The sequence below is a fragment of the Dipodomys merriami genome, unplaced genomic scaffold (assembly GCF_024711535.1).
Source record: "Dipodomys merriami isolate MVZ:Mamm:240054 unplaced genomic scaffold, mDipMer1.0.p SCAF_6, whole genome shotgun sequence".
NCBI lineage: Eukaryota > Metazoa > Chordata > Mammalia > Rodentia > Heteromyidae > Dipodomys > Dipodomys merriami.
In genome coordinates, this window is record NW_027206179.1 from 1,987,088 (window position 1) to 2,013,627 (window position 26,540).

Genomic DNA, 26,540 nt, shown 5'->3' on the forward strand with positions numbered 1-26,540 from the left:
TATATATACTAAAATATATGTGCACATGTGTATATATATATATATATATATTAAGATTTTATAGATTCATTCTTAAAATGAAGCCTTTGTTGGTTGCCAAACCTGGATGTTTCCATGTGCATAACATGATGTACAAGCTGGCTATAGAGGGTCGCAGGCTCAGTGCCTGTCTGATCTTGTGTTTCTAGGAGAGCCCTGTAGGTGGTAGGTCACTTATCATAATGATGAATGGTCGATGGTCAGTAAGGGCAATTTTTTGCTCTTAGAGTACCTGGGCAACCACTAGACTGGGTTGAGATACTCCAATATTTATTTATTTGTTTTGATTTTCTTTTTCAATTTATTTTTATTGTAATACATTTATAATATAGTATTTCTGTGCAAGTATCCATAGATTCCTACAGTGTCTTTGAACAAGTCACCCCCTCTTTTTTTTTGTTGCTCATGGGCTTGAACTCGGGGCCTAGGTGCTGTATCAGTTTTTTTGTACTACCACTTTGAACCACAGTGCTACTTCTGGTTTTCTGATGGTTAATTGGAGATAAGTCTCATGGACTTTCCTGCCTGAGCTGGCTTTGAACCGTGATCCTCAGATCTCAGCCACTTGAGTACCTTAGATTACTTGTTTGAGCCACTGGTGCCCAACACCCCCTCTGTTTTAGTCCTTAATTTCCCCTACAGTACTCCTCTCCTTTTCAAGCTTTAGTTGGGTTTTATTATGCCAGCTTCACATAGATCCATAATGTATTGCTATCCTCTTCTCTACCCAACACCTTGTTTTCCTCTTACCCTTCCTGCTGGTTCCCCCACATCCTTTTCCCTTAGTCCCCCAATTACATTCATTTCCCATTATTGTTAACATTTTAGATCTAGATGCACAGTTAAGAAATTTTTTTTGTTAGTACTGAAGCCTCTTGCCCAACTTGCTTGCTCATGACTGGCACTATACCACTTGAGCCATACTTCCAGTTCATTTTCTTGCTGGTTGTTTTGGAAATGGAGTCTTGTAGACTTTTTTTTCCTAGACTAGCTTCAAATTCAGATTCTCCAGGTCTCAGCCTGTTGAGCTGAGACCCCTTCCACTCCCTCCATCCCTTCCATCCTGTCTCCTCCCCTTCTCTGCTGGTACTAGGCTTGTACTCAGTACCTTGGGGTTTCCCTTGGCTTGCATGTTTAAGGCTGGTGTTCTCCCACTTGAGTTGTACTGCGGTTTTTATGGATACTTTGTCCTCTACCTTAATTACTTCTTTTCTTCTGCCTATATTTATGGACTCTTTTGTCTTGGATTCATCCTACCACACAAAGCCCTCTCCTTCTGCCTGGATAGTCTTCCCTAGATATCCCTTAACTTAGGAGCTCTCCTTGGGACTAGTTCTAAGACACCTTTCCACCCAGCTTCTCCCAGGCTTGCAGCCCAAGCCCTGCCCCTCTTCACTCAGCCCTACACATGACTGAAGCCTGTGTTCACACTCCCCATGGAGACATTGGTGCCTTATCCCTCAGAGTACATTAAAAAAGTCTTAAATACCTCTTGTAGGGATTTTTCTCCCTCGTCCCATTTCCTTCTCTGTCTCTTGTGCTCTTCCCCCTGCCAGCTCCTTTCTCTTCCATGGTTGAATTCAGGGCCTTGGGTTTGCTAGGCAGTTGTTCTATCACTTGATCCATGCCCCTAGCCCTGCTTTTTTTTTTTTTGTTCAGACAGGACCAGATCATGATCCACCTATTTTGTTTACTGCCATGGCTTGGATGACAGGAGCATACCACCATACCTAGATCTTTTTGTTGTTGAGATGGGGGGCTCACATTTTTTTCTCAGGCTGCCTAGGACACAATCTCTGACTTGGTTAGGATGACAAGCATGAGCCAGCAGTCCTTCTGTCTAGAAAGAAGTCTAAGGGTGTATGGCTGAAATTGTAGAGCAACTCGGAATCAGTGTCTCATGCTTGTCATTCTAGCCACTCAGGAGGTTGAGATCTGAAGATTGAGATTTGAAGCCAGCCCAGGCAGGAAAGTTTGTGACTTTTTAACTACCAAAATGCCAGAAGTGGAGATGTGGCCTAATTTTTAGAGCACTAGCCTTGAGCAAAAAAAGCTAAGGGGATAGTACACAGGCTTCCAGTACACACATACCCTCCCCACATCTCTCTGTCTCTCTGTCTCTCTGTCTCTCTGTCTCTCTCTGTCTCTGTCTCTCTCTGTCTCTCTCTCTCTCTCTCTCTCTCTCTCTCTCTCTGTAGTTCTTTTTTAAATCTAAGAATATAAGTGAAGGGCTGGGAAGGTGGCTCAGTGGTAGAGTGCTTGCCTTGCATGCATGAGGCCCTGGGTTCGATTCCTCAGCACCCAATAAGCAAAAAGTAAAAAAAAAAAAGCCGGGCACTGGTGGCTCACGCCTGTAATCCTAGCTACTCAGGAGGCTGAGATCTGAAGATCTCAGTTCAAAGCCAGCCCGGGCAGGAGAGACCGTGAGACTCCTATCTCCAATAAACCACCAAAAAACCGGAAGTGGCGCTGTAGCTCAAGTGGTAGAGCACTCACCTTGAGCTGAAGAGCTGAGGAACAGCGCCCAGGCCCAGAGTTCAAGCCCCACAACCGACAAAAAAAAAAAAAAAGTAAAAAAAAAAAAAAAGCCAGAAGTGGTGCTGTGGCTCAAGTGGTAGAGCGTTAGCCTTGAGCTGAAGAGCTGAGGGACAGCGCCCAGGCCCAGAGTTCAGGCCCCATGACCGGACCCAAAAGAATATAGGTGAAAAAGTTCTCACCCTTCCTCAAAGTGAGATGTATAGGCCCAGTCATTGCTTTGCCATAATAGGCCATATAACTCCTTAAACTTAGTCTCACTGAATCTTGTTACCTTAAAGGAAAATTACAAATTTACCTCAGATGACACAGACATTGGAAGGAAATAGAGTGGTTGGTTGCTATAAACTAACACCAGTGAATGAGGAAATGTGTACATTTTTTTTTACATTTTTAGCCCTTTTTAATAGTATTATTTTTTTTATCTATATACCTACCTAGATGCCTTTTTACCTATATACCTTTGCTTTTTACCTATATCAGGATTTTAATAATTTATTCCGATAGAAACCTTCACAGAAATTACCAGACTGAAAGTGTATGTATACTTTAGCTTCACATTTTGTATGCTGATCATTGGCTAGGTGTCCTGTCCATCCCCTTCCTTGCCACTGCCATTATTCATTATATTGTCATACATTAATTGTGATGGAACAAATGTATAGTTTGCATATTAGTTTAAACTTTAAAATGATAGACTTGGGCAGACATCACACCTATTATAGGCTCACACCTATAATCCTAGATACCTAGGAGGCTGAGATCTGAGGATCATAGTTTGAAGCCAGCTCAGGCAGGAGAATCAATGAGTCTATGAGTGGTAGAGTGCTAGCTTTGAGCATAAAAAATGACTTATTTTTAACCTCTATTGTTTATACCTGTTATAAACCCCTCACATTTTGCTCAGTAACTGAATCTGACAAATATTTTATCAGTTGATCAGGAGATTTTTTTTTTTTTTTTTTTTTGTCGGTTGTGGGGCTTGAACTCTGGGCCTGGGCGCTGTCCCTTAGCTCTTCAGCTCAAGGCGAGTGCTCTACCACTTGAGCTACAGCGCCACTTCCGGTTTTCTGGTGGTTTATTGGAGATAGGAGTCTCACGGTCTCTCCTGCCCGGGCTGGCTTTGAACTGAGATCCTCAGATCTCAGCCTCCTGAGTAGCTAGGATTACAGGCGTGAGCCACCAGCGCCCGGCTCAGGAGATGTTTTGTGATGTTCTAGATGCTGGATGAATAGCAGTGAGCACAGCGAAGTCTCCAATGTCACACTGCTCATGTTGTAGTAGGAAGTGACTGAATATGTAATATATGTTAGCCAGTGAGTGTCTGGCATTTAATGGGAGGAGGTGCTTGGTGTGAGGTAGGCAGGAAAGGCTTACAGAGATGTATGAGCAGGGTTCTGAAGGAGGAAGATGGAGTGAGCTATTCAGCTATCTGGAGGACAAGTGGTCCAGGCTAAGAGAAATTGTGCAAAGCTCCTAAGGTGGCTACTTAATTGGCAGTTTTGAGGACCAGTGAAGGGGCCCACATGACAGTTACCAAGTATGTCAGAGGACAGGCTAAGAGACTGGTTTGGCAGGGGATCAGGACTCATAATCCACAATAAAGGCTCTGGCTTTTACTCAAATGTGGTCTGAACCATGGGGGCAGGTCTCAGTTCTCCATTCAAAAGGTCTTTCTTCAGCTGACAGGATGAACAACTACTGAGGAGGCTATCCCTGTAGTTTTGAGGGGAAAAAGTACTGAAAAGGACCAAGGTAGTATGAAGATGGAGGGCAGTGTAGGATGCCGGATGGATTTTTTTTTTTTCAATGCCAGTATTAGGGTTTGAACTCAGGGCCTAGATAGTGTCCTTTTAGCTTTTTTGCTTAATTCTAGCATTTTACCGCTTGAGCTACAATGCTCCTTCTGGCTTAGTTTGGGTGGTTAATTGGAGATAAGAGTTTCACAGACTTTCTTCCCCAGGCTGACTCAAAGCAGGATCCTCTGATCTCAGCCTCCTGAGTAGGATTATAGGTGTGATCCACTGATGCGTGGCCCTGGAGGGATTTCCTGGTGAGCTACAATAGGCTAGACAAGAGAAAGGAGTAAAAGATGGTTCCAGGGTTTTTCATCTGAACATCTCAAAATGGAGCTGTCAGAGATTAATGTGAGAATACCGGGGTAGCATAGGCCTGGGGGTCAAGGAGGGAAGGACTTAGGAGCATGGTGAACTTGTAGAGTGCCTTCATTCAACACATAAAGTGCTAGATCTGTGCATCACCAATTCAAAGGTCATGACTCTGAGGACGAAGTAATTCTGTCCTCTTTCCAGATGAGAAAATTGAGATTCAGGAAACCTGAGAGTCATCCAAACAGATACAGTTGGTCAGAGTTAGCTTTTGTGTTGAGATAAGGGCTTCCCGAGAGGTCCTGTATGTTCTACCTTCCCAGTTTGTGACAACACAGTGACCTAAAAGCAGACAGACAAACGGGGACAGACTTACAAAGTCCTGCAGTCTCACTTGAATCACCTCTGGCCTTTCCCACAGGTTTTCCCAAGTTGCTTTAACTTTACTCTGCTCCAGGCAGCCTCTTTGCCCCCCTCATGGTTGGCTCTAAGCACCACTTTAGACAGTACCTTTTTACCTTGTCATGGTTTTTAGAGATTGTGTGCCTTTTGAACACTCTTGTAGCTTCTGGTGACTGAAAAGTGGTTTAAGCAGACATAAGAGGGAGCATGTGTCTGTACTGTCACATTTGTTTGCAAATCTAATTTTTTATGGATGGATGTTAAACACACAGGGAGGAATTTCAGTGTCATATTTCCATGTACACATATACAGTGCTTTGATTATATTCACCCCTTCTATTCTTCTTATCCTGTGTTTTTCATTTTAAACATTTTTTGGGGTAATACTAGAGTTTGAACTCGGGGCCTTGCGCTTCCTAGGCAAGAGTTTTATTTTGTGAGCCATGCTGCTGCCTCTAAATAGCAGGTAATAGTCTCTTGCTTTAAATTGTAGCAAAATAAGGAATTAAAGAGATAAATTGAAACCACTATTGTTGTCTTGGAAGTAGAGCCCAGCCCCTTTAAGACTGACAGTGACACTTGAGAGGGAGGCTAATTTGTGCTGCTTAGGACTACCAGGAGCTTGTCAGTTACATAACCAGGGAGAAACAAGCTATGAAAAATCTTGTGTGTGTGCACATGTGCGCATGTGTGTGCCAGTATGTTGGCCAGAACTCAAGGCATCAAATGCTAGACCACACCTCCACTCTCTCATTTTGCTGGTTTGTTGGAGATGGTGTCTCAAAGACTTTTGGGTCTGAACTGGCTTTGAATGGCAGTCTTCAGGATCTCAGCCTCCTGAGTAGTAGCACCTGGCTTAGTCTATAGAAAATCTTGCATATGAGAATAAGAAAAAGATGTGAAGGAATTGGATATCCTGTGAATAGGGCCAAAGTAACTTAAGTGGGTTATGTATGTGTCTTAGATGATTATACATAGCATGAAATGAGTATTTAACAGATTAAGTAAAAGAAGTTCCGTAATTTGATTCATTTGAAAATCTAGAATTTCTTTTTCTTTCTTTTTTTTTTTTGTGCCATTCCCTGAGCTCCTTTTGCTCATGTCTAACACTTTTACCATTTCAGCCACAGGACCACTTCTGGCTTTTTCTGTGATCAATTGGAGATAAGAGTCTTGCAGACTTTCCTGCCCAGGCTGGCTTTGAACTGCAATCCTCTGATCTCAGCCTGCTGAGTAGCTAGGATTACAGGCATAAGCCACCAGTGCCTGGCCTAGAATTTCTTTACTGTATTTGCGTATTATAAAAAATAAAAGGGAGACTGGGCACCTGTGGGAAGATTGTCATTTCAGGCCAGCCATGCGTAGAAGTGAATGAGAACCCTTTAACAAATAAGCTGGGCATGGTGGGTTAAAACTTCAATTTTAGATACATGAGTAGTTTAAGGAGGAGGGTCATGGACGGAAGCCAGCTGGTACAAGGTTGGGGTAGTGAAAGACCCTCCCTGAAAAATAACTAAAGCAAAAAAGACTAGGAATGTGGCGAAGTGTTAAGAGTACATGCATAGCAAGTATGAAACCCGAGTTCAAAATCCAGTACCAAAAGAGTACTGGTTAGGTATTGTTCCTGCATGATGAAGGCTTTCACTTAACATTTGATAAAATTTCATGAACACTATCCTATGATTCATAGTTACGCCTGAGAATCTTGCTAAATTTAAGCATTGTTTTCCCTGTTGTCTTTAAAAAGCATCTAAGATGACATGTTTTATAGTAATAATATTTAATGTCCTAAAATAGTCCCAATATATGCTCTTGTATAGTAAGTAGTGATTTAACTTTTGTTCTTTTCATAATTGGCTTTTTTTTCTCTTTTTGAGCTAGTCCTGGGGCTTGAACCTGGGCCTGGGCGCTGATCCTGAGCTGTGTTCAAGGCTAGAGTTCTACCACTTGAGCCACTTCTGGCTTTTTGGTGGTTAGTTGGAGAGAGGAGTTTCATGGACTTCCTGCTGGGCTGGCTTTGAAACATGATCCTCACATTTCAGCGTCCTGAGTTGCTAGGATTACATTCATACATGGAGCTCTATGGGCCTGATTATAATAGTTAATATACATTAACATAAGGTCTTCAAGGACTAAACTTCATAAGTGGAAGACCTGTCACCATTGTCTGTTCTTGAATCTGAATCCAAGCAAAGGTCTCCTGATGAATGGATTAGCAACCACATGCTTCTTTTATTTAACTGATGGTGCATATAATGAATGCTCAATATTATTAAAATCACTGATTACAGTCAGGGACTGTAGCTTGGTGATAGGGTCTTTGTATAGCACACACCAAAGCCCTAGGTTGAATCCTTGGCACCAAGAAAAATTTATATACTAAATAAAAAATTTTGCTGATTTTATGTTCAGTACATGATAAAAATGCTATTCTTGCTGGGCACTGGTGGCTTATGTCTGTACCCTAGCTACTCAGGGAGCTGAGAGGGTTGAGGTTCAAAGCCAGCCCTGGCAAGAAAGTCTGTGAGGCTCTTATCTCCACTAAACTACCAAAAACCTGGAAGTGGAGCTGTGGCTCAAGTGGTAAGCACTAGCCTTGAGCACAAAAGCTTAGGGACAGTGCCCAGGCCTGGAGTTTAAAACCCAGGACTGGCACGCACATGTGTGTGTACACACAAATACAAATGCTATCCTTCCTTCTGTGTTGTCTAACCTGTATATTCATTTTCTATTTCAGCAGCTTCCCAGCCCAGTGTGCCTGTACTGCAGAGAGGACTACACCTTTTCCAGGCTACTACAGGGCTCCCATAACAATTTGCAAAGAGCATCTTACTGAATCCACTCTTGTACAGAGCTGCAGGTATGATAGTACATCGATAATGGTATCCTCCAGAGTGGCATTCATAATCACATTTAGTAATGACACATAAACCCAATGTCTTTTAGTTTTTTGGGGCTCTAAAAATGTCCTTTTTTCCCTCCTGGTACTTGGGGCTGAACTCAGGGTCACACCTCCAGCCTTCTATTTGGATTTCTTGGGAACACATACTTCATTTACAAATGAATCCCAGCAGATACTCCCACTGGGGCCCTGAGAAACTCCTTCAGTATATCTAACCTAGTGAGGGGCACATTCCTGTATTCCTAGTGCTTGGAGATTGAGGCATGAAGATTGTGAATTTGTAGCAAGCCTGGGCTGCCTAGCAAGATTCAAAAATTGAAAGAAAAGCATCTTTAACTCTAAAAGCTTTGGTAACCTTGTCTTGTGCCTCCTGCAGTCTGAGACCAGTTACACTGACTTTTGGTTGCTGTAGGGATTCTGATGGAGGAAATTACCCCTCATGGCTACGTGCCATATGTTTAACAACTGCAATGGCTGTACTGAAAAAAGTTCTCCCTACCCAGCTGCCTCCTGTGCTTTGGTTGTAGGTACTCCATAATGGCAATGGAGGCCTGTCTAGCCTCGTATGGAGCCATACTTGGAGCTTCTGGTCTACTGCAGCTGCAGGAGAGAGTGTCTCTCTATTTTCGGTCACTTGGCAGGTGCTAGGGTACTGGAGGAGGTCATCCCTCTGTTGAGGGCCACAGAAGCCCTTTTTGATTAGCTAAGAGAACAACAGTAGTTCCTGTACTATGTGAATGCGAACTAATATACATGGTGGTCAGAGTGCCAATTATATGGAGTGTTGATGGTTTCATCCTTTAGGACTTCGACATAGGGAGCAAAACTTAGTGTATACCTCAAGCAACACAGTATCACCTCTCTTCATTTATTATAAAACATTGTCATTGCCTAATAATGCCTCCTTAAGTACACAAAGCAAAAACAAGAAAAAGTACTCTTGGAATCTTACCTCACAGCCAAGATAAAATAAAAACTACATAAGCCTCTGTATAAAGACTAAAGCCCCAATATTAGGCACGACCAGAACACCTCCTTTCTCCTTGAGTATACTGATGTTACTACTAACTAAGTTGTGATATTTCCATTGGGACTATCAGTTGTCTAAACTCATGAGCACAACCCCTTAGGGATTTTTTCCTTTACCCATTCTATAACTACTGTTGTGAAAGAAATCCTACCCTGATGTGCAGTTGGTACATTGGAGATGCCCAGAGTTCTGCATCCTCTGGGGATCCATTTTCCCTCTATTGAAAATGTGCTATTTCTCTTATCACTAGGACATATCACACATTGGCAGCCTTTGTCCAATCAAGTCAACTCATAGTGGTCAACAGCTTTCTAAGTCTTTTTTAGTTTAGGTACTTGGTGGCAGCATGTCCTTTATGCAGCAGACTTGAGTCCACTTCACAAATGGACTGGAAACTGGGTATGGTGGTTCATATCTATAATCGCAATTACTTTGTGAGGCTGAGTTGGAGGGGATTGCAGTTTGAGGCTAGCCTGGTAAAAAGTTGACCAGACCCCCTTTCAATCAATAGATGGAAGCAGGAGTGCATGCCTGTGATCCCAGCCCAACAATATCGTTTAAGTCAGACCAGGTAAAAAATGTTTGCAAGACTCCATGTTGGTGAAAGAATATAGGCTTGATGGTGCAGGCCTGTATCCTGGCTGTGGCAGGAAGCATAAATATAAGGATCGTGGTCTAGGTGAGGAAATAAGCAACAAGCAAGACTATTCCAAAACAATTAATATATAGAAGGGCTGGAGGTGTGGTGTGGTATAGATTGCTTGCCTAGCAAGCATGAGCCCTGAGCTCAAACCCCAACACAGAGAGAGAGAGAGAGAGAGAGAGAGAGAGAGAGAGAGAGAGAGAGAGAGAGACAGAGAGACAGAGAGACAGAGAGACAGAGAGACAGAGAGACAGAGAGACAGACAGAGAGAGAGAGAACCACAAACAAAACTAGGTAACTGGTTCTTTGACTGAATATTAGCAGAGAAGGAGGGTTCTGTGCAGCTTAGTGTATCTATCCAGGTATAGTACAAAGTATAAAGAATATAAGCTGAGGTAAAGAGCTGCCATAACATAATGGGCGTTAAAAGATTCCCTTTAATTTCAGAGATGTTGAATGTATTTTCCTGGCTACTTTTGACAAAGGGGTTACCTGGTTGTGGACTGAGTTCCAAATTGTTGTCATATATCTAATACTTTTGTGTTGTCTTTGTTTTTGTGACAGGGTATTATTATGTACAGAGTTCAGGCTAGCCTCAGAATCCCAATCCTTCTTCCTCAGGCACCTGAGTGCTGGAATTCCAAGTGTGAGCCACCATACCTGGCTTTTGAGTGTCATTCTTTCTATTTGTCATCTTGTCTGCTGGCTAGTCTGTCTCACTCAGTGTGTGTGTGTGTGTGTGTGTGTGTGTGTGTGTGTGTGTGTGTGTGTGAGAAAGAGAGAGAGGAGAAAGAGAGAGACAGTGTGTGTGTGTATGTGTGTGGTGTGTGGTGAGTAGCTAGTATCACAGGCATGAGCCACTGCCACCCAACTCACTCAGTTTCAACATGTACACACACAATCTAAGTCACGAGTGGTATACATCCCAATCCATTTTTTAATGAATGTTAAAGCATCACAGAATAGAATATGTTAGAATGTTAAAAAAAAAATTCTTGATCTCTTAACTTTCCTACAAATAGATGGGGAGCTATACTTGGGCAACTAAGTAGATCAGTATATTAAGATGATACTGGCTGCATCTCTTCCTTTTGGTTCTCCTTGACTGACTCACTAGTGAGTCAACAGTTCTAAAAAAGATCCCAACATATCCTCACTTTATTCCTTGGGTCCCCATCTGCCTGGCAGGATAGATGAGTTGATTAAACTCAAACTTGGCATTGCTTCTCTGTCAATGTGAGGGGAGGACAGATTTTTTTTTGAGAGTACTGCAGTTTGAACCTGGGATCTCATGCTAGGCAGGTAGGTACTCTACCACTTGAGCCTTGCCTCGCCCATCCCTTTTTGCTTTAGTTATTTTTGGGTAGCATGCCCGCTTCTTGCCCAGACCAGCTTGGACCTTGATCCTTCTATTTACACTTCCCTTTATTCACTTCCCTTGTAGCTGGGATAACAGTTACATGTCACCAGCTGTTGGTTGAGATAGGAGAGGTTCTCTGTAACTTTTTATCTGGCTGGCCTCAAAGTGACATCCTCCTGATTTCCTAGGATTTTCTTTGTGTTTTTGGGAGTACTGGAGTTGGAATGGGATTCCCCCCCACCTTTTTTTTTGGTGGTTGTGGTGCTTAAACTCATTGTCTGGGTGCTGTCCCTGAGCTTTTTTGCTTAAGGTTAGTACTCTACCACTTTGAGCCACTTCTGATTTTCTGGGTTAATTGAAGATAAGAGTATCATGGACTTTCTTGCCTGGGTTGGCTTTGAACCGTGATCCTTAGATCACAACCTCCTGAGTAGCTAGGATTACAGGTTGGGGATTTCCTTATTAAAAGCTATCTACTATAAGTATTATACTGTGTTTTCTTTAATCATATCTTAATGTGTACTTGGGCTGCTGAAATGTCTCATGTGTAGTGCTGTAATAAATAGGAGAGTGTAGATGTCTTTGACATTGTGATGTCATATGCTTTGAAAATATACACATGCAGGAATTGTTGAATTTTGTGGAACTTCTTTTTTTAATTTTTTTTTGTTTTGGTCAGTTGTGGGGCTTGAACTCTGGGCCTGGATGCTGCCCCTCAGCTCTTCAGCTCAAGGCTAGTGCTCTACCACTTGAGCCACAGCACCACTTCCAGTTTTATGAGTGGTTTATTGTAGACAAGAGTCTCACAGACTTTCCTGCCTGGGCTGCCTTTGAACTGAGATCCTCAGATCTCAGCCTCCTGAGTTGCCTGAGCCACTGGTGCCCTGCTTTTTCTAATTTTTTTGAGAATCCTGTATACTATTTTCTGTTGTGCTTATGTTTGTTTTTGTGGGGACCAAACCTAAGGCCTTGTCAGCTATATCTGCATCCTAGATTGGGGAATGTAATTCTATTGTATTCCAGGTAATTATTGGTAGGTAAAAACCTGATAATGCCATTTTGAAGGTCTTTTTTTTTTTTTTTTTTTCCTTTTCTTGGTTTCTTGATTTGATTTGTGTTATTTTTGCTAGTGATTTTTTTTCCTGTGTATCTCCGTTAGGTTTTGCTTTTTGGTTCTGCAGCTTATATAAAACATTTTATAGCCATAATTTAGTGTGATTAAAAACTTAATAAAAACTTAATCTTATGTTAGGTGCTGGTGGCTCATGTCTGTAATCCTAGCCACTCAGGCTAAGATCTGAGAATTGTGATTTGAGACAGCCTCAGGCAGGAAAGTCTGAAACTGTTACTCTAATTAACAACCAGAAAGCCAGAACTGGAGCTATGGCTCAAGTGGTAAAGTGCCAGCCTTGAGCAAAAAAAGAAAAACAACAACAAAAAAAAGAAAAAAAACCTTAGAAACAGTTCCCAGGCCTTGAGTTAGCCCCATGACCAGCAGAAAATCAAAATAAAAAAAAGGTTTATCCAATTTTGCTTGCATAACTATACAATTGTGGGGTGTGTATGTGCCACTACTGAGGCTTGAACTCAGGGCTTTGTACTCTCATTTGGCTATCTTCCTCACTGGTAGCAGTCTACCACTTGAGTCATACTTCCAGCCTGGCTTTTTGCTGTTAAACTGGAGATAAATTATTTCAAACTTTTCTGCCTGGACTGGCTTCCAACCCTAGTTCTCCAAGTCTCAGCCTCCTGAGTAGCTGGTATTATAGGTATGAGCCACTAGCACCTGGCAAAATAACTGCCTTTTCTCACATTTTTTACTTTTGGCCTTACAATTTGTGTTTTAATATTGTATATCTCCTAATAAATCATGTAGCTATTAGTATTTTCAATAGTTTGGTTTTTTAAGTCTTCACAGAAAGACTATATGTGACTAATATACCACCATTAGGGTATTAGAGTATTCTGAGTTTAATTTTGTACTTTTATCTGTGAGTCATAGGCTTTTTTTTATTTTTTATTTTTGGTCTTTTGGTACTGAGGATTGAATGCAGGATGTTGCACTTGCTAGGCAAGTACTTTGTCATTGAGCTACATCCCAGGCCTCTTATGTTTTTATGTGAATGTGAGAACCAGAGGGGTGGGAAGTCCTGCCACACATGCTATACCGCTGGGGTGGGGTGGGGGGCGTCAAAGGGTGGCTTGGGTTCCGGGTGTGCAGATGGATATATATATATATATGAGGCTGGGTGTTCTGGAGAGGGGGATAGAGGAGACACAAGAGGTTGCAAGAGACGCACCTCATGTCCCTCTCCCCACTCCCCGGCCCCCTCCCCCCCACCCGTTGGAGAGACCTGCAGAAAGGCCCACAGAAAGGCCTATGAAGAACAGTGAGACCTGCAGAAAGCCGAGAGGCCTGTGTAAGAGGGCAGTGAAGAGCTAAGAGGCTTGGGGAGATACGGGCGGTCTGTGGAGAAGCCTGTAGGGATGGGAGAGGCCTGATGAGAGGCAGAGATGCCTGTGGAGATTGGAGAGGCCTGAGGAGATCGGAGAGGCGTGCAAGAGGCCTGTGGAGATTGGAGAGGCCCGAGGAGATCGGAGAGGCCTGCAGAGAGTGGAGAGGCGAAGCGGCTTGTGAAGAGGTGAAGAGGCTTGCTGAGAGGTGGAGAGGCCTGTGGAAAGGCCTGTGGAGAGCAGAGAGGCTTGCAGAGAGTGGAGAAGCCTGTGGGAAGAAGGAAAAAGGAAAAACACTTGCCCCCTTGGAGGTTGGAGCTGCTTCTGGTTCTGAGATAACCCAGGACAGGGTTGCAGACCAACAAATAAAACTTCTTTGTCACTTTTATCCTTGTCTCTGTGGCTTTTCTCACTCACAGGTTATTACATTCGTAATTAGCAGCCATCGAACTTTTGGAAGGTGATGAATTTTTTGAGCTTTTTCTTGGAAAGTCTTTCTGTGTCATTTTGGAAGGCAGCTTTGCTCACTCCTACACCATCAACATATTTTGCCATTTTTGAAGGACTAGCATAGTAAGATTGTTTTTTTTTTTTTTTTTTTTTTTTTATGGTTAGGAATCCCCCACCCCCCTTCCCTCAGCACTTGTTATATATTCTCCCACTTTGTCCTGGCCTATAAGTTCCTAAGTTATAGTTCTGCTAGTGGCTGTTTTTGGAAGTCCTTCACGTTACTTGCTTTTTTCCCCCCCTCATGCTGGTTTCAGCATGTACCTCTGTGCTTTTTTTTTTTTTTTTTTTGTGCTTTGTTTTATGTCAGTTGTGGGGTTTGAGATTGTGGGTCCTGAGCGCTATCTCTTAACTCTGTGGTCAAGGTTGGTGCATTACCAGTTTGAGCCACAATGCCATTTCTGGTTTTCTAGTGGTTAATTTGAGATAAGAGTCTCATGGACTTTCCTACCTAAGCTGGCTTTGAACCATGATCCTCAGATCTCAGCCTCCTCAGTAGCTAGTATTACAGGCGTGAGCCACCAATATCTGACTCTGCTTTTGATTTTTGATTGGTTATAATAATTTCATAGCTTGTTCCCCTTGATTTTACTGGAGAATCTTGAGAGGAATAGCATCTTTTTCCAGATGTAAGACTTTTTCTGTTGTTCTATGCTTCTGGAGTTCAAACCCATGGTATTGTGCATGCTAGGAAAGTATTTTACCACTTCTATCTGTATCCGTCTCCATTTTGAGTCCACCTCACAAATCATATAAAGTTTCATCAATCATTTTTTCCTTTGTGTATTTTATTTTATTTATTTATTTTTTTTGGGTCCAGTTGTGGGGCCTGAACTCTGGGCCTGGGCACTGTCCCTCAGCTCTTTAGCTCAAGGCTAGTGCTCTACCACTTGAGCCACAACACCACTTCTGGCTTTTTTCTTTTTGGTTATGTGGTGCTGAGGAATCGGACCCAGGGCCTCAGGCATGCAAGGCAAGCGCTCTACCACTGAGCCACCTTCCCAGCCATCTTTTGTGTATTTTATAACTAGTCCAGCTGAATGCCAGTATCTCATATCTATGATTCTAGCTACTCAGGAGGCTGAGAGCTGAGAATCTCGGTTTGGAGTCAGCCTAGGCAGAAAGTCCATGAGATTTAGCTCCAATAAATCAGTAAAAAGCTAGAAGCAGAGCAGAGTGGTAGACAGTGGTAGAGCACTGTCCTTGAATGAAAAAGTTAAGGGACAGTGCCCAGGCCTTAAGTTCAAACCCCAAGACTGGCAAAGAAAACAAACTAGTCTTCTGAGATATTCTTCTGTTTGATCACTTCTCTTTCTTTCTCTTTCTTCCCCCTTTTGGTGCTATTGAACCTGTTTTATCATTGGTATTGTTTATGTTCCTTATTACATTTTTGTTTACTTTATATGTAAATTAAAGGTTTAAAGGAGGAATACATAGATACTTCTAAGTAGAACTTACTGGAAAAAGACATTGTGTGTAGGAATGTACTCCACTATAGGGAAATAAGATGAGAGGAGTTCCCAGTCTAGTTGTGATGAGATAAGTTTACATGTAAGAGATGCCAAAAGCCATGTGATGGGAGAACAATAGCAAGTGAGTGTAAAGAGAGATGTCCTAGAAAGATTGAACCCTGGGATATTGTTTGGGAGACCTTAGAATCCTAGATAGGCATCAGTGTTACTTCCTCATTTTCCAGTGGCTATTGGTCAAGAAGCTACTTGGCTCAAGGTAGCATGTGTGTGATGATTTAGGACTTGGTTGCCTTGGAGAATGTGGCTGTGGACTTTACACAGGAAGAGTGGATTCCGCTGGACCCACCTCAGAGATCTATACAGAGAGGTGATGCTGGAGACTGTCAGCAACTGGTAGGACTGTCATTATTTCTTGTAGTAGCCTCTTATGGAGTAGAAACATTCCATATGGAGTAGAAAGATTCCTGGATTGGTGAAGCCATCTCTGAATACAGTGGGAAACAACAGAGGTAGTGTCCCTGCCCTAATATGTTTAATATATTATTGGTGATTATGATAGCATTACCATCACTCTTAGAAATGTGCAGTTTGAGATTGCACTTTGGACATGGTGAATCACCTGTGTTGTAATAATTCTCCCATATGAATATGTTTTATCTAAGGTTGATAACTACTGGAATAAGTTCCTAAAAGAAGGAAGATCTTTACCTTCATTATATCCAACTTGAGGGAAAGTCTTAATGACTTTTACATGTGTGTTTAAGCCTGAATGTGTTCTAGGGGGTCAGAGATTACCCACCCATAAAGTGAATGCTTGTATTTTATGCTGTTTAAAAATAATTTTAGGCTCACATTTGTTATCCTAACTTCTCAGGAGCAGGGAGATTGTGGTTCTAGGCCAGCCTAGGAGGAAAATTAGAAAAGAACTCATCTTAACAAGGAAAGCTGGGCATGGTAGCAGTCCTAGCTATGCACTTTCAGCTATGCATTCTCAGTTACAGAGGAGGCATAAGTAAGATGATTGTGGTCCAGGGCAGTTCTGACAAAAATATAAGATCAGATCTGAAAAGCAAATAGATCTAGGGGCATGGCTCAAATGATAACAGTGCTTGCCTAACAAGCTCAATCCCCAGTACCACCCCATGCCCCCACAGTTTCATTAGAAATTAATTCCTCTTGCATGGTAATACTTGTCATCTTATATGAGACTTTTCCTTTGATGTACCTTTTTTTGTGGATAGGAGGTCGGCTCTTCAAACCCAAGTTGATATCTTGGTTGTAGGAAGAAGTAAAGTTAACAATAATGGAGCAAGGTGTTCTTCATGGTAAGTGTGAAAGACATGTTTTTAATTTTTTTTAATTTTCAAAACTGTATTTGTGGAACATTAAAAAAATTATACCTTCTGGAAATGAGCTAATAAAAAGCTACTCACAAGACACTCTGTCAAGAGAGGGGTAACTATGAAAAGAAAGGTACTTATTTCCTTATGTAACTGTAACCCCTCTGTACATCACCTTTACAATAAAAAAAAAAAAGAGGTAGTTCTGGGGGCCAGTGGCTCATGCCAGTAATCCTAGCTACTCAGGAGGCTGAGCTCAGTATCATGGTTCAAAGCCAGCCTGGGCAGGAAAGTCCTTGAGACTCTTATCTCTAACTAACCACTAGTAAAGTGGAATTGGTGCTATGGCTCAAGTGGTAGAGCACTTACCTTGAGCTGAAGAGCTCAGGGACAGTGCCCAGGCCCAGAGTTCAGGCCCCATGGCCAACCAAAAAAAAAAAAAAAGAGCACCTGCCTTGCAAACATCAAGAAGAAAAAAAAAAAAAGCAAAATCCACCACCTATCCCCCTGTTCCTTCTTCTTCCCAAATAAAGGAGGAGAAAAAGGCAAAGAAAAAACCCCACACCCAAACAAGTAGTACATTTCCCCAGGGGTAGTGGAATATACCTTAGAGCTGCTGGAAGCAGAATGGAGTTGTTTCAGCTATAGAAACCTTCAAAGAAAGACTCAAAGCATAAATACATTAAAAGGCAATAAAAGTGATCATCAGGAAATCTGGAAGGTCAGGGAGCCAGAAAAGGGGGCTGAGTGAGTGGTAGACATGGCAGGATAGGCAGAAGATGGAGGGAAAGTAATAAGTAGAACAGTTTGGTGTCCCTTCAGATCCCTCCTCCCACTCATGCCCACCTATCCAGCTCACAGCCCCTGAGAGGGTGAAGGATTCGAAAACTTGCATAATTTGAGATATATCCAGAGTTAGTGATAGCCAGTCCCCTCCTCCACTTCTTGGAACTTTCCTCATTCTCCGGAGCATCCCTTCTCAGCAGTTAACTATGGTATTCTCCCTTGTCATACTGTCATTGATAAGTTCCAGGTTGTGAAGTCTTTGGGGAAAGGTTTTTGTTGTTGTTGTTGCTCAAGGTGAGTGCTCTAGCGCTTGAGCCGCAGTGCCACTTCTGGTTTTCTGGTGATTTTTGGAGATAAGAGTTTCATGACCTTTCCTACCCAGACTGGCTTTGAACTGTGATCCTTAGATCTCAGCCTCCTGAGTAGCTAGGATTATAGGTGTGAGCCACTCGTGCCTGGCTGTGGGAAGACTTTTTAAAGCCCACCTTGTATCTGAAGGCTGAGGTCTTGGGACTACACATTGTGGGGTATCTTCAACTCCCTATTCTCTGTTGCTTACTTTAGGCCATCTTCCCTGTGATCTCAACAGTCCCTGTTCTTTTCTACTTGGAAACTATTTGTTCAACTGTTTCCTGTGTTGCATTTCTGATTCTCTTGGTTTTTTTTTTTTTTTTTTGGCCAGTCATGGGGCCTGGACTCTGGGCCTGGGCGCTGTCCCCCAGCTCTTCAGCTCAAGGCTAGCGCTCTACCACTGGAGCCACAGCGCCACTTCCGGCTTTTTCTGTTTATGTGGTGCTGAGGAATCGAACCCAGGACCTCATGCTTGCAAGGCATGCACTCCACCGCTGAGCTACCTTCCCAGCCCTCTTGTTTCTTCTACCATTGCTTTCATTTGAAAACAATACTAATCAGCCTTATAATTTTTAACTCATTTAAGCTCTCAGGGTTGTGTAACCTTTTATAAATCTTTAAAAATGTTTTTGTATTTCATTACAGAATGGGAAATGCGCCTTAAAACCAAAGGGACAGCAGTTGAGCAGGATATTTTTTGGTCAGATGCATCAAACGGGATCCAACTGGTAAGATTCATAAGGACTATTCTCTCTCCTTCCTTCCCTCCATCCATTCCTCCCTCCTTCCATTCTTCTCTCCCTTCCTCTCTCTCTCTCTTTTCCTCCCTCCCTCTGTTCATTCTGCTTGAACTCAGGGAATCCCAGTTCCACTCAGCTTTTTCACTCACAGCTGGCACTCTACCATTTGAGCCATGCCTCCAGTTCCAGCTTTTTGCTGGTTAATTGGATTTGTCTGCCCACACTGACTTTGGGCTATGATCCTCAGATCTCAGTCCCCTGAATATGCCTATTAGCATGAGTCAACCACACACAACCATAAGGGATATTTTTTAGTTTTCAAGTTCACAGAAGATTTGAAATTTCTGGATAAAAATCAGTACAAATGAGTGCTACAAGAAAGAAATGATCATGACTCGCAAGGGAGAGATGTTCAAACCTAGTGTGAGGCTTGGTACTTCAGAGTTCCCACAAGTATACATTCCTCTCAGTCTAGAAAGTTCTTTGATCTTGATTTATCCCTTTACTAACAGGCAGAAAGCAACAATGGAGAGGAACTCTATGACTCCAAGGAAATCACAAAAGTCTTTATTGGACACTCAGATCTGCAAACACACATGAGTGCTCCAAATATAGAGAATACTTCTGAGTGTAATCAGTATGGAAAAGACTTCCTTCCGCTGGTCCAGGAAAGCCCCAGTGAAGAGAAATTTTCTCTGTTGATTCAGCGGGAAGAAGCCTTCACCCTGGCTCCAAACCTTGATTACCAGAAAACATGCACAGGAGACAAATCCTTTGAGTGCAGTGATTGGGGAAAAGCCTTTGTTAATCAACCACATCTTCAGGCCCAGGACACAGCTCACAATGGAGAAAAGTTCTATGAATGGGAGCATATGAGTGGGAAAACTTTTACTCAGTCCACTAGCTGTTCTGCCCTTGTTCAGTCACACACTGTAAAGGAGCCCTACGAATGTGGAGATTTCTTTACATATCCTTTGTACCTGAATAATCATTTGGGAACTCACACTTGGCAGAAGCCCTATGAATGTAAGGAATGTGGGAAAGCCTTCACTGTGCACTCTGCCCTTACTGCTCATTTACGAAGTCATAATAGGAAGTCCTATGACTGTAAGGAATGTGGGAAAGTGTTCACTAAGTCCTCAGGCCTTATTGAGCACATGAGAAGTCACACAGGAGAGAAACCCTTCGAATGTGACCAGTGTGGGAAGGCCTTTGCTTCCTCCTCCTACCTGATTGCACATTTGAGGACTCACACTGGAGAGAGGCCCTTTGAGTGCACCATGTGTGAGAAAACGTTCACTCGCTCCTCGTACCTTCGCATTCACATGCGAACTCACACGGGAGAGAAGCCCTATCAGTGTAAGGAGTGTGGGAGAACCTTCGCTGTGCGCTCATGCCTTAACATACACTCCCGCACACATACTGGGGAGAAGCCCTACAAATGTAAGGAGTGTGGAAGAGCCTTCACTAGCTTTCGTCAACTCACTGAACACATGAAAACTCACACTGGCGAGAAACCCTTTGAATGTCATGTATGTGCAAAATGCTTTAGGAATTCCTCATGCCTTAAAAAGCACTTCCGAATTCACACTGGAGTAAAACCCTATAAATGCAATTACTGTGGCAAAGCCTTCTCTGGGCATACTGGCTTTACTACGCATATACTGACTCACACTGGGGAGAAGCCATATCAGTGCAAAGAGTGTGGGAAGGCCTTCACCACGTCCTCACATCTGATTGGACATCTGAGAAGTCACACAGGAGAGAAACCCTTTGACTGTCACCAGTGTGGTAAGGCCTTTGCCTCTTCCTCTTATCTTACTGTGCACTTGAGGACTCACACTGGAGAGAAGCCCTTTGAGTGCACAGTCTGCGGGAAAGCGTTCTCACGTTCCTCCTACGTCCGCAGGCACATGAGAACTCACACTGGAGAGAAACCCTACGAGTGTAAGGACTGTGGGAAAGCCTTCAGTGAGCGCTCAGGCCTCACTAAACACTTGAGAACCCACACTGGGGAGAAGCCCTATCAGTGTCAGCAGTGTGAGAAAGCGTTCATTAGCTTTTCACAGCGCACTGAACACATGAAAACTCATACTGGCGAGAAGCCCTTTGAATGTCAAGTATGTGCAAAATCCTTTAGGAATTCCGCATGCCTTAAGACTCACTTTCGAATTCACACTGGAATAAAACCATATAAGTGTAAGGACTGTGGCAAATCCTTCACCGGGCGGACCAGCTTTACTACCCATGCCCTAGCTCATACGGGGAAGAAGCCATATGATTGCAAGGAATGCGGCAAAGCCTTCAGTACTTCCTCTTATCTGATCCAACATCTCCGAAGCCACACAGGAGAGAAACCCTTTGAATGTAAGCACTGTGGGAAGACATTTGTCTCCTCTTCATCTCTTCATCTCCATTTAAGGACCCACTCTGGAGAGAAGCCCTTTGAGTGTTCAGTGTGTGAGAAAGCGTTTACCTGTTCCTCCTACCTTCGCAGGCATGTGCGAACACACACTGGAGAGAAACCATATATGTGTAAGGAGTGTGGGAAATCCTTTACTGAGTGTTCAGGCCTTTCTAAACATGTAAGAACTCACACTGGGAGAAAACCCTACGAATGTAATGAATGTGGAAAAGCCTTCACTGCTTCCACCCACTTAAATACCCATTTAAAAATTCATGCCAGACATAAACTCTCTAAATGGAAGGAATGTGGGAAGGCCTTCACTAGCTCCGCTGATCTTAATGAACACAAGTCATCCATGAAAAAAAACACTTTGAATGTAAGGAATGAGGAAAGTCTGTAAAGTGCTCAGTCTGTAATAATCACATTTGAATACAGTCTTGAGAAACCTTATCAAGGTATAAAGCATTCAGATGTCTTTGTACACTTTGAAGACATGGGAGACCTGACTCTTGACTCTGCTCTATGAATATAATGAACATAGGAGAGCTGTTGGAATCTCCCCACAATCCAACATGGATGGAAGAACTCAGCCCTGAGGCACTTATGGTATAGAGAACTTGCTGGAGTGAAATCCTATTGATGTAAGATAATAATACATGCAAAAGTTGTAGTTGTTTACTGGTTGATCTCACAGTGACTTTATGAAATTTAGAAAGTTTCTTTTTACATATTCCTCTTTTAGTAGATGTGATTCACACTGAAGAGACACTGCGTGAGTGGAATATGGGCAGTGCTTCCATGTATCCTGAAGTCTTATGTGCTGACAGACTTGGATTTCTAGATGGTTCTATAGATAAATTTTAATGTTTTGGATATTTTATATATTTCATTATGAGTATGTGTTCTTAACTTTGGTTATATAATTTCCACTACAGTTTTAAGTTCTGTTTTTAGCATCTTTATTGATAAGTCATTGTATTAGATGCACAATCTGATGTGTATATATGTAAACATTGTGAAATTATAAACCTACTCAAGCTAGTTAGCAACTCCATCTTCTTACATCCCTACCACCTTCTCTACCAGATAGATTTTTGAGTGTTGGGGGTGGGATGGGTGTGGCTCCAGTCCAGGACCTTTGTTAGGCATTCTGCCACAGAGCTATTCCCCCAGTTCCTATTCTTTTAAATGTTATGCCAGAAAAATACTTTCTATTGTCTAAAGTTCCATATTTATAGCACATTGTTACTATTGATAGCATAATGTCTAGTACTTATGCATCTTGTGAGTAAAAATTTGTACCTTTAATCTCCTCCTCCCCTGTTCACCCCCCAACTCCAGCTTGTAATCATTGTTCCAATCTGTTTCTGTGAGTTTGACACTTTTAGGTGTGGTCTTAAGAGTTTTTGGTTTTGTTTTGTTTTGGGTTTTTGAAATAGGTATTGTTTTGTTTCCCAGACTGGCCTTGAAGTCATGATACTCCCGTCTCCTCCTTGGTTCTGTGATTACAGGAATGTGCCACCACACTTATACTTTTAGTTTAGGTTTTTTTTTTAATCTGCCTTTTTTCAATTAGTATTAACATAATGTCCTACTGGATCATTGATGCTATTGCAAAATGGCAGAGTTTCTTTTTCCAAAGACAATATTAAATTTTATATATACACCATGTCTTATCTGTTCATGTTTTGAGGGCCACAGTGTTTTACCATACCTTGGCTCCTAGGAGTTACTGGTGCTGAGACGTGCGTGGTGGCATGTGCCTCTAGTCCCATGTGCTCTGGAGGATGAGGCGGGAGTATGTATGGCTTGTGGGCTACATAATGAGCTCCCATCCCACAAAAAAGTATTTCTGAAATTGTTCTTCAGCAGGAACGTATTTATTTCCTTAGGTGTACATATCCAGAGATCAGTTTGCTGGACAGTTTTGTAGCTTTCCTTTTTTTTTTTTTTCCTTTGTGCCCGCCCTGGGGCTTGAATTCAGGGCCTGTCCCTGAGCCTTTTTGCTCAAGGCTAGTGCTTTCCACTTGAGCCATAGCTCCACTTCTGGCTTTTTGATAATTGGAGGTAAGAGTCTTGTGGATTTCCTGCCTAGGCTGGCTTTGGGCTGTGATCATTAGATCACAGCCTTCTCAGTAGCTAGAATTACAGGTGTGTGGCAGTGAGGCTCAGGTGTAGCTTTACTCTTATTATAAAGAGCCTGCATATCCCCTTTTGCACAGACTGCTTACTTGTATTTCCACCAACAGTATACTGAGGTGTTTCTTAAAAAATCATCTTTACTGACATTAAATACTCTTGACTTAAAACAATTATTATAGGTATCTTAATGTGTGAGATGATACCTCATCATGGTTATTTGTATATCCCTGGTGACCACTGACTCAGTATCTTTTTATATACCTGTATAGCCATTTGTGTGTCCTTGTTAAATACCCTGGTCCTTTGCCTATTTTTTAAGTTGGGTTAGTTGGGACTTTTGCTGTTGACTGATCTGTGTTCCTTACATATTTCGGGTGTGAACATATTACCAGAGACATGGTTTACAAATACTCTGTCCCATTCCATTCTTTGCCTTGTCATTCATTTGATTGTTTCCTTTGCATCACTAAGGATATAGTCTAGCTTTTTCAATTTTTTTCTTGCCTGTAATTTGGGCGAGAACTTAAAAAAAAATTGCCAAGAAACATTTTCTTTCAGGAGTTTTTTTTTTTTTTAGGATGAAAAGTGGATCTTTACAGCCTGATGTTTAGTCTTTAACCTACATAGTATGGACTCATATATGTAAGACCATGGTCCAGTTTGTTCTGTAGGATATACATATCCAGTTTTCACTGTTACATTTATATAAGAGACTATACTATCTCCATTTGTGTATTGGTGCTTTAGTTGGAAGTTACTTGACTGTATATGCATGTTTATTTCTGAACTTTCTGTTATATTCCATTGTTCTATGTCTTATTTTTATGCCAGTTCAGTACTTTTTTTTTTTTGTGGGTTACTGAGTATTGAGCCCAGGACCTCATACATGTACAATATTATTTGGATTATTGTAGTTTTGTAGTATAATTTGAAATCAGGAACTATAATGCCTCAAGTTTTATTCTTTCTCTGTTCCTTTGGCTTTTCAGTCTTATTTGGTGCTAAATTAAAAAAATTAAAATTTCATGAAAACATACCATTAAAATGTTGAAAGGGATGACATGTTAAATCTGTAGATTTCTTTGGGGAATGTGGGTGTCTCAACAATATTCATTCAATCTATAAGCATGGGGTGTCCTTTTCATTTATTTGTGTCTAATTTCTTTCATCAGTGTTTTATAGTTTTTATTGTACTGGTTTCATTTCAACCTACCCTAAATATTATTTCATTGTTTTTGCTATTTATTGGAAATAGAATTGCTTCTGTAAGTTCTTGTTTTTTCTTGACAATGTATAAGGACGTTTCTGATTTCTTTTTGTTTGTATGTGTGTGGTGGTACTGGAGGCTGAGCATCTCCAGCCCCCATGCTTTATGTTTGACTTGAGCCCTTCAACTTTTGTGAATTTGTATTAGTTCAAGTAGTTATTTCATACACTCTACTGTTTTCTACATCTATGACGACTGATTTGGATGCCTGTCTCTTGTACAGTTGTGTGGTTTGGACTTGCTGTGTTAGATTGGATAGGGGTGGCAATTGTGGGCTTTTTTTGGTTTTGTTCTTGATCTTACAGGAAATATTTTGAGCTTGTCACCATTTGTGATGATAATTTTGGGCTTGTTATATGACCCTTACTTAGTTGAGGTGCCTTTTAGAATATCTTATTTGTTAAGAATTGTTATAGGAGGTTGTTTAATATTGTCATTTTTTATGCATTGGTAATATGATTTTTTCCCTTTGTTTTGTTAACATGATATAGCACATTTATTTGCATATGTTCAACCATCTTTCCATCTACCAGGGATAAATGTTACTTGATCATAGTGTGTGGTTCTTTTAACAATTACTTAAGTGTGAATGGACTAACTTTGGCCATCAAAAGTCTATATCAAGAAATGGGATATATTTACCTGTATGCTTGCTTCACCTTAGGGCATAAGGTGTTGACTGAGAGTGAAAGGAGATAAAAGAATCTGGCAACAGCAACAGCTCAGTGGTAGTGTACTTAGCATGTATAAGGTTCTGAATTCTATCTCCAGCAGCACAAAGAAACAACAAACATTAACTTTATTTAGTGGAAGCACAGTGCAGTTATGTAAGTATTGACAGGTTTTATTTTACTGAGGTCATCTCATTTTTCCCTTTTTTTCTTTAAATGGATCACTGTTTTCATTTAGCTTTCTTCTTGATGTCTAATATATGTTCTTTGTCACAAAGTACACTGTTTTAAACAGTAAATGTTATATAGCTCGCTGGACATGGTGGAAAAAGTCATTATAGATTCTAAATAGAGAGTTAATGAGAATGCATTTACTTCTGTTGGGGGTAATACTTTGGAGAAATAATTTCAAAAACTTAGCAGTGTATATTAAAGCTACCATTTGTGTGCTTTATGACTCTGGTAATCCTACATTTTTATGTATCAAGATCAAAGTTCACACTTTAGTTTTTTTTTTCTTGTCCTTTCCTTTCCTTTTTGTTCTTCCTATTTTATTTTAATTTTTATGTTGGACCTGGGGCTTGAACTCAAGGCTGTTACTTGAACTGTTCCTGAGCTTTTGAGTTCAAGGCTAGCACTCTACCACTAGAGCCACAGCACCACTTCTGGCTTTTTAGTGGTTAATTGGAAATAAGAGTCTCATGTACTTTCCTGCCTGGGCTGTCTTTGAACTGTGATCCTCAGATCTCAGCCTCCTGAATAGGATTATAGGTGTGAGCCACCAGTGACCAGTCTTCTTTTGCTTTCTATTTTTTCTGCCTCTCCTCCTCCCATATTTTTTTTCCTTCTTTTCTTTCCTTTTGATAAAGTTTTGCTATGTGGCTCAGACTGGCCTTGGACTCATGTTCCTCCTTCCTCAGACCCCAGAGTACTGGGATTGCAGGTATGTGCCATCACACCTGGCTTACACCAGTATTGACTTATCCCTAAATTGGAAACAAACCAAATGTGAATCAACAGGAGATTGGGTAGATAAATCAGAGGTAGATGAAAGAAATGGATGAACTTCACTGGAAAATTTTTTCTGTGCTGTTATTCAACACAAATGCTCCCAAGCCCTCTAATTTTGAGTGAAAAAGACAGACAAAAAGACCTGCCCTTCTCTAACTCAAAGATAACCATTTGATTAGAGAATGTGTTTTTTCATACATTGCTGTTTCAGTAAGCTTAGGTTCTTTTTTTTTTTTTTTTTTTTTTTGTCGGTCGTGGGGCTTGAACTCTGGGCCTGGGCGCTGTCCCTCAGCTCTTCAGCTCAAGGCGAGCGCTCTACCACTTGAGCTACAGCGCCACTTCCGGTTTTCTGGTGGTTTATTGGAGATAGGAG

At 41.6% G+C, this 26,540-nt stretch overlaps 1 protein-coding gene across 1 annotated transcript in view; it reads left to right on the forward strand.

Moving 5' to 3' along the window:
• Nucleotides 1-25,040, forward strand: part of LOC138813839 (zinc finger protein 26-like) — a 29,827-nt gene extending 4,787 nt beyond the window's left edge. The window contains exons 2-5 of the mRNA XM_070002328.1: nt 7,825-7,944; nt 16,694-16,777; nt 18,575-18,657; nt 19,182-25,040. Coding sequence (XP_069858429.1) covers nt 16,756-16,777; nt 18,575-18,657; nt 19,182-21,476 — 2,400 coding nt within the window. The 5' untranslated portion in view covers nt 7,825-7,944; nt 16,694-16,755 and the 3' untranslated portion in view covers nt 21,477-25,040. The remainder of the gene's footprint in view (nt 1-7,824; nt 7,945-16,693; nt 16,778-18,574; nt 18,658-19,181) is intronic.
• Nucleotides 25,041-26,540: the final 1,500 nt, after the last annotated feature.